General features: G+C 34.4%; 1 protein-coding gene across 2 annotated transcripts in view; it reads right to left on the bottom strand.

The window, feature by feature from the left end:
- The window catches only part of LOC150110719 (uncharacterized), a 487,651-nt gene that overhangs the window by 324,379 nt on the left and 148,711 nt on the right, over positions 1 to 14,561 (bottom strand). For both annotated transcript variants that reach the window (XM_090400398.1, XM_090400407.1), the window contains exon 9: positions 11,284 to 11,372. In XM_090400398.1, coding sequence (XP_090256524.1) covers positions 11,284 to 11,372 — 89 coding nt within the window. The remainder of the gene's footprint in view (positions 1 to 11,283; positions 11,373 to 14,561) is intronic.

The raw sequence follows: 14,561 nt of genomic DNA, 5'->3' as shown, positions 1-14,561 counted from the left end.
ATAATTACTGGAAGGCGACCAAATGCAATTCTCTAAGCAAGATCCCTCCTATTAGGGTATCCTTGGAACTTCAGTAAGTTATAAAACAAAGCATTGTTATCAGTACTCAACTGTGGAAGTTGATGGTGAAAGAGGTTAAAGATTTCTTTATACCAAATTTTACTTTTATTAATGGAAAGAATGCCAATACAAAAATTATGTAGTAATCTTGAAGCCAAGCACAGAATTTTTAATCATTTACTCCAAATAGGGGAAGATGAAACCAAGGTAGTACCAGAGAAGGTCTGCACATATGTGATTAGTCTGCAACGTTTTATGGATATTTGAAGCTGTATTGCTTAAATAGCAGAATTCTAAGACTAAAAGCCCAAAGCCTCTATGCTTCTTTGAGAATTGAAGAAATTCCTCTTTAACTTCTAGGTACTAGCTGAACCACAAAAATTGCACAGGTTACTATGCAATTGTTTTTCTTCAGCTTCTGTAATGTCTGTAATATTTATTATGTACAACTGTGGGGAATATTATGGTTTCAAGTACTATGGCAATAAAAGAAAGTTCATTCACTGTTTGCTTACACTAGGATAAAGGATTAAACCAAGAATATAATTTCTTGGCATCTTTAATTTATAGTATAACCAAGTAAAAAAACTTTCAATATCTATCCATAATTCATCATCAAATTCCTACCATGTACCCCCAAGGGGTGTACAGGATACGATAGTACTACATGAAAAATTTACATCATTACTAACTTCCTATCTACAATTTTCTCCAAATCAGTCTGTTACCTGTCAAGACTACAACATTATCAGATTTTATATTTCTATTATCTAAGGCACTTTGTACGGTATCAATCCACCTATATCTTGGTCTTCCTCTGGGTCGTTTTCCTGCCAACCTGGCAGAGAACACATGTTTTCTTAATCTTTCCTTGCCCATTCTGTTTAAGTGACCATACCACCTTAGATTAGCTAACGCATTCTCGGTTGCTGACATTGTCAAGTTCTTTCCTAATATCCTCGTTTTTAATATGATATTGCCATTGATGCCATCTGTTCACGCCTCTAATCTTTCTCAGGACTCTCATATCTGCGGTCTCTAGTCTTTGATCAAGTGTTTTACTTCTGACCCAGCTCTCAGATCCATAAGTTAAAACTGGTCTGAAAACTGTCTTGTATACAACTAATTTAGTGTTCCGACTAATTTCTCTCTTATTCCATATGAATTTATTCAATTGACTTCCTACCATACCAGCTTTGTTGATTCTATTGTCTATTTCCGTATTTAATTTACCATCTTCACTAAAAATCGTGCCTAAGTAGCTGAAATGTTTTACTTGTTCCACAGATTCTCCGTTCACAATGCAGTTGACATTTTCAATGATTCTGCCTATTTCCATTATCTCTGTCTTTTTATTGCTGACCTTCATACCATATCTATTACAACAGTTATTTAATTTAGTCAGGGAATCTTGAAGACTTGTAGTGGATTTATTTAGAAGTATAACATCGTCCGCATAAAGAAAAGAGCTGACATTAACATCTCCAATTTTGATATCATGTTTAATACCACTTTCCTTTATAATGTGATCCATATAGATAACACTGGGCAACAAAAAAAAATTTTTTTTCTGCTGATTATGATCTGACACTTGTTTTTTACTAATTTGGGTACGCTGATTTCAAATATCAAAAACTTACAAATTCAAATTTGTAAGTTTTTGATAGTTTTAAGGAGGCAGTACTATTTAGAGGATCAAAAAAATCGATTTTTTAATATTATTTTCTGAAAGTATGTACTTTTAAAAATCTGTTCCTAACTTTTTATCAAGAAATTTGAAAAATTCCCGAAGATATAGCCTATTATTCAAAGCGGTGCGCAGATCAGATTCGGAGCGGTCACCGCTCTCGCTTGTTAGTAAACGAATGTAAACTTTTTGCTAATTACAAATTAGCAAAAAGAAAATGCCATAGAGGAAAAACCTGACGTGATAGAGAAAAATGGGTTTGATATTTTAAATCAGCGCAACCAAATTAGTAAAAAACAAGTCTCATATAAAAGTCAACAAAAATTGTGTTGGACTGTGTAATTAATAACAGAGGGGATAATGTACATCCTTGTCTCACAACAGATTTAACATTAAACCATCTTCCTGTACTTCCATCAATTCTAACTGCTGACTTACTACTCAAATAAAGACTAAGTATTGCTTGATATAATGCCCCACTGACAGCATATAACTGTAGCATATTGAATAGCTTCTCTCTCAGCACCTTCTCGTATGCCTTTTCTAGATCGACAAAACTTAAATATAGATCTTTGTTATATTCCCATGCTTTCTCAACTATTTGTCGTAAAGTGAAGATCTGATCCTGACAGCCTCAATTTGGCCTGAATTCAGCTTGTTCTTCACCAAGCTTTTCTTCTACAATTCTTATTCTTCTCAACCATTTCTCAAGTATACTTGCATATATCTTACCAGAAACACTCAGTAGGGAAATACCTCTGTAATTCTCACGTTCAGTTTTATATCCCTTTTTATACATAGGTACTATGAGAGCTGTACTCCAATCATCGGGAATTCGTCCCTCTGTCCAGGCTTTCTGAACTATGCAGTGCAGCCACTGCAAGAATTTTATACCACCATACTTAGCATTTCTGGTCGAATATCATCTACTCCTGCTGCCTTTCCACATTTCAAGCCTTTGATGGCTTTTTCTACTTCAAGTATGGATATGTATTCCTGATTGTATGCCTGTTGAGTTTTTTACTACTGTGCTGTCATCACTGCTTGTTTCATTTAGCAATTTTTTAAAGTAATTACTCATACTTCAAGGATATCTTTCTCTCCCGTTTTCATGTTACCTTTATCATCTCTAACTCCTTTTACAGTACTCTTTCCTCCATTCCTGAGCTTCTTCAACAACCTCCAGAATATCTTACCACCTTCTTGGTATTTATTTTCTATGTTCTTGCCAAAGTCCTCCCATGACTTTTATTTAGCTAGTTTTACACAGTGTTTAGCTTTCTTACATTTGTCTCTGTATTCTCTCAGAGCACAAGCTGACTTATTTGCCAGGAACTTTTGACATGCTTTCTTCTTTTCTTTCACTGCCTCTTTAACTTCCTGTGTCCACCATGAGGTTCTGATTTTTCTCTCCTTGCAGACAACCTTACCACGTGCCTCTCTGGCTAAATCATTCAGTGGTTTCTTCAAGGCTTGCCACTGAATCTCTAAGGTTTGGTTGCTGTTCTCAAACTCTTTAATTTTTTCTTCAATAATCTTTGTGTATTTTAGTCTACAGTTCACATCTGAGAGCTGCTCAACTTTTATTCTCTTTAAAATTTTCTTACACGTTATTCTTTTTAATATGAAATTCAATTTTATCCTGCTCAAGACAAAACAGTGATCACTTCCAATTTCAAATCCTCTGTACACTCTGGTGTCCTGCACCAGGGAGAAAACATCAATATCAACAAAAACATTGTCAAGGAGACTTTTCTTATTCCTTGCCTATTCTATCCATGTGAATTTGTTCACATTTTTATGTTAGAACATGGTGTGAATAGTAACCAGTCCATGTCTTGAGCAGAAATCGAACAGGTATTTGCCATTATTATTAGCTTTGCTCTTTTCTCCAAATTTTCCCAAAATATTTCTGTATGTCTGACAATCACTTCCTACTCTGCTATTTAGATCTCCAACAAGGTCCAACTTTTCCTTTTTCATTGTGTCAGTTGCTTTTTCTAAAGCCTCAAAAAATCCTCCACTTCTACCTTAGTAGAACCTTCTGTGGGACCATAGGCACAAATAAGTCTCACTTCACTTCCCCATTCTGATATTTGCCCACATCACTCCATTTGAGATTTCCTGCCATTCAAGAAGATTAGCCTCGTATTTAGTGTTCAATACTATGGCTACTCCTGCTTTTCCTTGATTGTCATTGCCTGAATATATCATTTTGTATTTATTGCTGAGAAAGATTTCACCAGTTTTGGTCTTTTTTTGTTTCAGTCACCCCTATTATGTCAATCTGGTACTTATCTAATTCCTCAGCTAGCTCCATTTCTTTGCCATTCAGGCTTCTTATGTTGATAGTACCGATCTTTAACTCTGGTGATGTTGAGTTGGGGCATGTTTTCAGATTTGTTTCAGTAGCTGACTTTTCACTGTTCACCCTGGTTCCCTGGCGAACAGCGAAAGTCGCCCAGTTAAACCAGAACCCCGGTGCGGGGGCCTTGTTTAACTGGGCGACGCCCCAGCCGGCATGAAATTTTGTCATGTTGTACCATCATTTTGTATATTGGTTTAAGCCAATAAGAATACAATTTGGTTGGCTGAATCCCAAATTGCCAGCCCATCCTTGATCGTTCAGTATCCAGGTAGATACCCAAAAGGGTGCACCACGAGAAGGTGAGGATTGGACATTAGGTCAAAGCCCTGGTCAGTTCTCCACATTCCTTTAAAGGTTATGTGGAGGTCTCCTCTTAGTTATATAGCTTTGACCCTTAAGCACCCCTATCCATAATTCAGAGTATTTTAATAATAAGGTGTGACATCTTTTGACTACTTGTACATGGGAAATATATGACTTCTGCATTACAGGAATACCTTGATTATTGCGGTTTCGATTATCGCGGTTTATAATTTGATACCAAAATTCCAATCATTGCACTCCAAATTTGAATTATCGTGGCAGAGAGATGTAGCCCACTACGTATGCAACCAGTTCAAGTCGCCACTCTCGAGGTATCGCTCTCTTGTAGCGCTTCGTTTTTATCAGACGGTGCCTGCTTACTGCTCACCAGTAACTGTCCACCTTTGCCTGAAGTACAAGTGGATATTTATTTCTCTTCTTATTTACCCCTACAATGAATGCTTAAAGAAATAAGGATGATATCTAGTCTACAGCAATCAAGAAGAAACATAGAATGATCAGCTTAGATGATAAGTTGCATATGATAAATTTGAATGAAGCAGGCATAACCAAAGCCAAAATTGCAAGAGAGTACAGTCTAAATGAATCAACTGTTCACCATATTTTAGACCATGCTGCAAACTATAAGCAACTAGGACAAAGTGCATTGACTTCGTCTGGGTCCCAAACTATGAGTAACAGAAGCCATCTTATGATTGATATGGAAACGCTATTGTCAGTGTGGATAGAAGATTGTAACAATAGAATTCCTCTTAGTCAAAAGACTATAAAAACAAAAGCATTGAATTTGTTTGAAACTTTAAAAAGAAAACAATTAGAAAGTGAAAATTATTCGGTGTCAGTAGTGGAAGAAACTTCCTCTGCAAGTTCAGGGTGGTTTGATCAGTTCAAAAAGCTATTGAGCATTCATAGTGTTCGTGTACAAGGCAAAATTGCAAGTGCGGATGAAAAAGCAGCAGCTAGTTTTCCTGGTGAATTGCAACAGATCATTGAAGAAGGAAATTATACCGATGATCAGATATTTAATGCTGATGAAACAGGCTTATTATGGAAAAAAATGCCCACTAAAACATTTTTAGCAAAAAATGAAAAATTACAGCCTGGCTACAAGGTTTTGAAGGAGCGTGTAACACTTTTACTATGTGGCAATGCTTCTGGAGCCTCTCTTTATTTATCATTCACAAAATCCTCGCCCGCTTAGAAGTCTAGATAAAAATTTTCTCCCTGTTCATTGGCAATTCAATAGAAAAGCTTGGATGACAAAAACTATTTTTGAGGATTGGTTTAAAAACTGTTTTTGTCCTGAAGCTGAAAGGTACTGCAAGGTAATCAAGTCATTAAATCTTGATTTTAAAATGTTGTTGATATTAGATAATGCACCTAGTCATCCAACAGCACTGCATGATTTGGGCAAAAATGTAAGTTATTTATTTACCACCTAATACCACTTCCATCATCCAGCCAATGGATCAAGGTGTAATAGCATCCTTTAAGGCATATTACCTACAAAGAACTTTTTCACAAGCAATAGAAAAGACTACAGGAGATGAAGCTATGACTTTGACAGAATTCTGGAATGCATTCAATATCAAAAATTGCACTGAGAATGTCAAGGAAGCATGGAGCGAAGTAACATCTAGCAACCTGAGAGCAGTGTTCAAAAGAAATTGAAAAAGTCGATGTTCTGAACATGCTTCAGTCACATGATAAGGACCTAATTAACCTCGAGAGAGAGAGAGAGAGAGAGAGAGAGAGAATGTGCTTACGATGCTCAAATCGATGATAATGACGAACAAATTGATGTGCCACCGAAGGAATTTACCCTCAAAGAAATGGACGAAATGTTTAGAATTGCTGAAAATTTTAAAGAAAAAATCTTGAACGGCGATCCTAATCTTGAGCAATCGATGAAAGTTCGTCAGGAAATTGAAAATTCCATCTGTTGCTACCGAATTTTATACGAAGAAAAAAGAAAGAAAAAAATTCACTAGACAACTCTACACCAATTTTTATCCATGAAAGAATAATTGTACTATATGCTCCTTATATATAAATAAAGATTAAAGAATAATCTTCTTTTTCTAAATGAACCTTCATTTTTTACTTAACACGTTTAACACATTTCTTTTTTACTTCATATAAAATTTAATTAATAGATTTGAAAAATCCTTCGCAATGATCACCCATTTTACACGCATTATTTATCCTGATTATTGCGGTATTTTTCATGGCAACAATAACTGTGATAACGAGGTATTCCTATACTTCAATTTTGTAAATTAAAGATGCCACAAAATTATATTCTTGGTTTAATCCTTTATCCAAGTATAAGCAAACAAAGTTTGCACCTGAAATATTTTCAGGACAGGATAACTCGTATATAGAAACTAGTGACTTCGCATCACTTGCCTTAGTATCCCATAATGCAAAGCACATATCCTTATGGACATGTATAATGCTATGCATTATGGGAAGGGTCACTACCCAGACTGGTTTCAACCTTTATTGAGGTCTCATCAGTTGGAGCCAGACCCAGAGGTGATACCAAGGCTGAAGTAATGCAGAAATCATATTTCCATATACATATAGCCAAAAGGCGTTACACCTTATTATTGAAATACTTTGGATTAGAGATAGTTCTTGGAAATTTTTCCACTTGGTTATGCTATTTATACTTCAATCTTAGCATCTCTTCTAGGTCTGACTCCTACTGATAAGATCTCGATAAAGGTCAAAACCATTTTGGGTAGGATGTGTGTGCTTATTTATTTCATACGGGGATTCCTCCCTTTCCTTGCCCATCCATTAGGATGGGTTGAGCCCTCCTAAAGAGGGATTAAGTATTTTATGACTGTAGATCCGTGTGTTCATGGGACCGGTTTGCATGTTCTGAGGGACAAAAAACCTGAGTTTCTGGGTGAAAAACCCTCTACCTCCCTATGAGATTGGCTAACTCACCTTTTAGTCAAAAGAGACCAGATAAAGTTTCCCGATTCAGAAGAAAGATTCCAGTTTTGCGACCACGTGTTTATTAAGATAAATAACAATAAACAAACTCAACAAGTTTCGTATGTCGTTTGCCTTACATCTTCAGGGGTTAAAGTCAAACGATATACGAAACTTGTCGGGTTTGTTTATTTTTATTTATGTTAATAAATATGTGGTCACAATACCAGAATCTTTCTTTTGAACAGCTAAACCACAGAAACTTACACTTACAAAAAGTTTCCTGATGTCATGGATGGGAATCAAACCCACGTCTTTCCGCTCAAAGGGCTTTGTCTATACTGACTGAGCTACAGAGGCTCAGGGTGTGTGTGTGTGTGTTTTGCATTATGGGATACTAATGCAAATGATGTGAAATTAGTAGCCTCTACGTACAAGTAACCCAGTCATGAAGATACTTCACACACAAACATTGTTTGGTTACACTTGAATAATGGATTAAACCAAGAATATAATTTCTTGGCATTTTTAATTTATATTTTTCAAGTATGCCTCTTATCATGAAATTCCCATATCTTTTTTGTATCGTGTTTTTTTCTTAAACCTTCCTTTACTTCTTGACATGTTTTGCCACCTTTCCTGCTATTTACCATGCTTTTCTCATCTCTCCAACTACTATGTAACATTATGTACCACTTTCATTGTAATCTTAAAATCCAAATCATACCAAACTTCTTTTATCCTATTTCTTGACAATCTTCCTGCATTCAAACATCTCCACTGCTATTCACATTCCAGTTAGTATGTATCACCACTTGTCATGGCAATTCAACTATTCCCTCATTTTCACTTCTGCTCACATTCAACATTTCGTGCTCCTCAATCTGCCAATATTGTAATATATAAAAATAATAATAGGCAAATAAGATGCTTTTATTTTGAAACATAAGCAGTTTGTGTTTTAATAGAATTTTTTTGGGAAGTACATGGTTACCAATGACATTGTATCAGCTTATAACTTAGGATCGTTTTGTTAGGTTACCAAAACAAAGCCTTGGCTAGGTGATTTGGACTAGATCACCAAGTGTGTTGGATAAACATCCATTAAAACAATGAGTGCTAATCATGACTTATCAATACACATCCTTCAGAATAAACTTGGAAAATAATCAAATACAGGATCATAGCTGAATGTTACACTTTGAACTGATACAGTGACGTTATAGTAAATATTGATTATACAATTGAAATTTACACTTTTAAGAAGAACAACTATCAAAGATTTATTTACAGCTATCCAATGTGAATGTTTGGTGCAAAATTTATCAATGATCTTTTCAGTTACCAAGTGTCCAGTTTGTAAACTTTGCATAAGCAATCTCTTTCCATAAACTGCATACACCAGAAATAAATACAAAGTGTAGAACAAAAGTTCTAAATGCACTTTCTATTAATGGGTCACTATTTACTGACATGATAACCTGCATACTAGTAGCTAAGGTTAGGGTTACGTTAACTCTTGTACATGTGTTAACTTACACCAAAATTCTTCTTAATGTTGTAAATTTCCCTTTTTGTTGATAAAACATCCATTAAAACAATGAGTGCTAATCATGACTTATCAATACACATCCTTCAGAATAAACTTGGAAAAAAATCAAATACAGGATCATAGCTGAATGTTACACTTTGAACTGATACAGTGACGTTATAGTATTTTATTTGCCTATTATTATTTTTATATATACAATATTGGCAGATTGAGGAGCACGAAATGTTGAATGTGAGCAGAAGTGAAAATGAGGGAATAGTTGAATTGCCATGACAAGTGGTGATACATACTAACTGGAATGTGAATAACAATGGAGATGTTTGAATGCAGGAAGATTGTCAAGAAATAGGATAAAAGAAGTTTGGTGAGATTTGGATTTTAAGATTACAATGAAAGTGGTACATAATGTTACACAGTTTTTTTTTTTTTGGGGGGGGGGTAATGGGGGGTATCCCTCAGCACTCACTGCTGTTGTGTTTCATCTTGTTCCACTTTAATGTGCAGTTCACTGCTTTGCTACTTATGCTCTAGGTTCATTACACTTCAATCTTATAACAAAAACTCATCAGACCAGTGCATTCACGCTTAATAATGAAAGGAAAGAATTAGAGACAGTAATAAGGAATAGTTATCTGTGTATACAGTGATTCTGCTATATCTTGAATTAATTATATAGTGAAGTGATAATTTCTATCAAAATTAAGATCAGAAAATCTATCACCAAATGCTGAAACTCCACAAAGAATTTAAATACATTGCCATGGTGACCCTGTGCTTATGCACATCCCAAAGGTCAACGAGATTCACATCCTAGGAAATGTAGGGGAGAGAATGATTTGATAAGTATGACAGTGGAGACTTAAGTATCCATTGCCAAACTTCTCAAATCATTCTTATATTTTCAAATAGTTAATAAATTGCAGCACTCTTCACTAGAAGGATTCTATTTACTTATTATCGAAGGATTTCGTGATATGCACAACTGTGCAGGTACCTCCTTTCTCTGAAGTTGCTGAAAAACTTAATAGTTTTTTGGAAGCAACGTATATCCCAGATAATAATTTCTTGTACTGGGGAGTCACTCATGTGAGATTCATGACTATTTATTAATCTTTAAAGATTAATAACTATAAAATAAAGCATAACTATAAAATAAAATAAAAAAATTTAAAAAATGATAACCACAGTAATAAACTTTAATGAAGGGTACAAATATTTCGTATGAAAATAACAGTACACATGGAAACAACAAGCAAATTAAAAACAGGAATAGGGTAAATACAGCAAATGGTTTACCAATTAAAACCAGTTGCTGTATGCTAGAAATTAATATTCAAAATATTAAAGTAAGTTTCATGGCTTATACATGTATGCTGCAAAACTTGCTTGAATATGTTTAGTGCACATGTTCTATTAAAGTTATTAATATTAAAAAATAAATAATATTAAAACTATTTTCGATATTTATCAGATGAGAATCTCTCAAACCTTTGAGAGAGAGAGAGAGAGAGAGAGAGAGAGAAAGAATTGGAATGTAGGAGTCAATTATCTGTTGGATTTGATGAGGGTTCTAACCATTTTGATAGTGAGAAATTCCTGTTGTAGGTCTGAGGGAGTGGAGGAAACATTATGTGCTCTATTAATTAATAACTTGATAATACCATGTTTTTGGGAGGTATAATGAGCAAACTTTTGATGAATGCGTCCATCAGTAAAGGTAAGTTTCTGATAAACAGCAGTTGACATAGTTGACTTTTCTCCATGGTGAAGTGAAGGTTACTGATCCGATGTGGGAAGGTACTAAGTATCAAATATTTGTACTTTTCAAAGTTTATTACTATGGTTATCACATAATTTTTGTTGTTTGTGAGTTTCATGCAGTTGTTGGCCTCTGGTGCCAACAACTGCATGAAACTCACATTTCAATATCTCAAATTTCTTTAAATGCTGCTAACATTTTCCTGCCATCCTACTCTGAATAGATATGCATATGAATTCGGTGATACATGACTATATAGCACTTGCCTTAAACTGTATACACACCAAAAGAAACGCCTCTCTGTCAACCATTCATTTAGTCCAACTCTCCCTATAAATCTTAAAAAAACCTATGGTTCATTCATACTTAGTGTTTAGATGGGAACCCTGTTCTAAAAACCAAACATGGTTTTGTGAAACTTAAATCTCCATTAAACATACATGATGTTATTTGAGATGAAAACTGGGAAATAGTAAAGATTTTTATCTAGGCAATTTTGAAATGATAACAATAATTAATATATTTTGTTTTCTTTCAATATTCAACAAGTTATATGATCTTATTTACATATACTACAGAATGTATACCTGAAGAGAGATGAATGATGGCATGAAATTGCAAGAATCCACTAAGGTATTCAAATGCAGACATTCGAGACTTTCCTTCAGGACTATTACTATAATATAAAAACGTATAAACAAAATTGAAAATCTTCTACTATTAAAAAAAAGGAGTAAAAACAATAAACAATGCTACTTTTAAGTTATTAGGATGTAGTTGTTCTCATTCTCATGCTTAAGAATTAATTTAAATATTGCAAAACTCCATAATAAAACAGATTATCACTGAACAGATGATATCTAAAAGTCAACTAAATGCATTTCTCTAAATGACAAAGACAAAACAATCTGTTCCAATTTTTATTTCTAATATCATCATCATCAATTCCCACAATTGGCTTCTCAAAGGATGGGGATACGATAACAGAACGAAACATTCACCTGATTTTCTTAAAACCTAATATATTATTTGTTAGATCTCCAATTTCATCATGTCTTAATTCTGAATCTTCTACAGCAGCTATCATATGGATAATCATTTTTGACTTACTAATGGTTACATAGTGGTCACTTTTTATCATATCTCCTATACTAGTGGTTGAAAACAGTGGCCCATATGAAATCCTTATCTTCATTTTATTGCATCCTGCAAAATGCCTTCAAAAAAACGTTTCATGATTCTCTACTACTGTGAATCATGAAACATTTTTTGAAGACATTTTGCAAGATGCATAAAATGGAAATAAGGATTTCATATGGGCCACTGTTTTCAACCAGTTATCTTTTTCCACTTCTTCCTAATCCCCAAGAAACCCAGGAGACCAGACGAGCACAATAATCCAGATAAGGCATTATAAAGAGGAATAACAACTTCCTTATCTCTAATTGTTAATGTGTTCTTCAATAGCCAAGTAATCTTATGGGCTACCTTAGCAATATGCCGCTAAACTTTTACTCTGTCTACTACCACCCCTAAATCTCCAGCATCATCTATTTCGTGGAGTACAGTTCCATCAATGTGGTACACAGCTTGTAATCTATTTATCCCAAAACGCATAACTTAAATTTCTCCACATTAAACTGATACCCATTATCTTTTGCTCATACTGACAGTCTATTTAAATCATCCTGAAAGCCTTCCACATCACTTGATAAACTATTACTCGACCTAATTTTGCATCATCAGCAAACAACTGAATATTTCATTTCAGGTTATTTGCTATATTACTAAAATAAAGAGCCAAAGGCTTCACTTCGGCGATGCAAAATTATAGAAATTAAGTGGATATTAAATCCAACATCATTTCAAAGCCGAATACAGAAACTATAAAAGTTTCGTGCGAAAAATACAGGTGCTTGAGCCAGCATTCGTGTCTCCTATAAGATTTGGCTAGGGTAACTCGTAGCATGGCGGCGAATGTATTCCCGCAAGCTCTCTGATCAATTTTCGCACAAAACTTATAATTTCTGTATTCAGCTTTGAATCGATATTGGATTTAATAGCCATTTAATTTATATATTGCCTATATTTTATGTACAAATTAAACCAATGGTCCCCACGTTAAACCTTGAGGCACATCACTAGTCACCTGTTTTCATATGATTCTGTCACTTCATATACCACTTTTTGATATCTGTCCAGCAGCACACCCTCTTATACACTTAACCAGTGTCACATCCATCTGCATTTGTTCTAATTTGCATAACAGAGTTCCATGTGTTATTCTGTCAAATGGCTTTGCGAAATCCAGCAAAATCATCATATAACCATTTCCTTTATCCAACTCTGCTGTTATTCTATTATAAAAAGTGAGTAAATTACTAAGGCATGACCTATCCTTCACAAAGCCATGTTGCCCCCTCATACAGTATCATATTTTTATCCACACATTCTTGAATTCTCTTTTGGGGCAATTTTTTTTTTTTTTTTCAATTTTTTCAGTACTTTTACCACAGTGCCTGAGATACTGATTGTTCTTAATTCTCCCACATTGCCTAACCCCCCACCCCCACACGCACAAACAGTAGTTCGGACATCGCAGAAAGAAGAAAAGCCACAACACCCATAAAAAGGCATGTGTAAATTTTTCTTCCTTTATGCTACATATATTTATTGGTAAATATACATCTACAATGCCCTAAGAATACGTGAGTAAAAAAGCCAATGACATTTAAACAGGGGCACTCCTAAACAGAAGCAGGCAAAATAGCCGTAAATATAATAGTTTGTTAAGAGGAGTAACAGGGGAGTTTTCCCAGAAATAATATCAATAGATTTATTTGTTTTCTAATATTATCTATTTTAGATATATTTTATTTATCAGGTAAGTAATTTTGTTTTAATTTATTAACTTATTTTATAATTAAATCTATCGTATTTCATTCTAGAGTATGACTAGTCATAACAGAGATTATTATGGAAGAAAATACCCAAGTGGGCAATACTCAAACGAAAGAGAAAACAAGAAAAAGAAGCGGCTGAGGAACGTCAAAGAAATTCGCTGTTTAAATTTATGAAGTTGAATTCATATTTTTGTTCAGATATATCAGTTGATAACAGGAGTTCTGAAATAACCAAACAGTTCTTCGGCTTCAATATTAATTAATAATGAGAGTTCTGAAATACTCAAAGGAAGAGGAGAACATCACGCGTTTGGTAAAACAATAAGTATTGAAGATCCTAAAACTGCGACACCAGAGGAAGGTGAACTATTTACCATTAATGATTTAGCAACATGGCCCAAAATTTTGAACAACGGAACATTAACACAAATTGAACAACGTACTCCACCGTCTCCTCCGACTGAAAATGATTTTCCAAAAGATGACAACAGCAGGTGTTTTTCCACAGCTCACTATGTTAGGACAACTGCAAATGGAGAGAAGCAAAACAAAAGATGGCTTGTATATTGAAACTCTTCCAACTCTATTTTTTGTTTCTGTTGCAAATTATTTTCTTCTGATGATAATTTTTTATCTAATAATGGCTTTTCTGACTGGCAACATGTAAGTGAAAGATTAAAGTCACACAAACGAAACTTAGTGCACATGAAATGCATGTATTCATGAACACAAATGGAATATAATTTACAAAATCACAATACAATTGATCAGGCAAATCAAAATGTCATAAAATTTGAAGCAGAATGGTTAAGAAATGTTTTAAGACGAAGAGTAGCAGCAATTCTTTATTTATCTGAACATAATTTAGCTTTTAGAGGTAATTTTGATGCTTTCTATACAGCCCATAATTATTATTATTATTACACGACACCTCCAGGGAGTCCAAGGACTCATCGAGGGAT

This window comes from Typopeltis vanoorti, chromosome 1 (genome assembly GCF_054136105.1).
Source record: "Typopeltis vanoorti isolate ZY-2024b chromosome 1, IOZ_Tvanoo_1.0, whole genome shotgun sequence".
Classification (NCBI taxonomy): domain Eukaryota; kingdom Metazoa; phylum Arthropoda; class Arachnida; order Uropygi; family Thelyphonidae; genus Typopeltis; species Typopeltis vanoorti.
The sequence above is the reverse complement of the archived record's forward strand: the minus strand, read 5'-3'. Positions and strand labels throughout refer to the sequence as shown.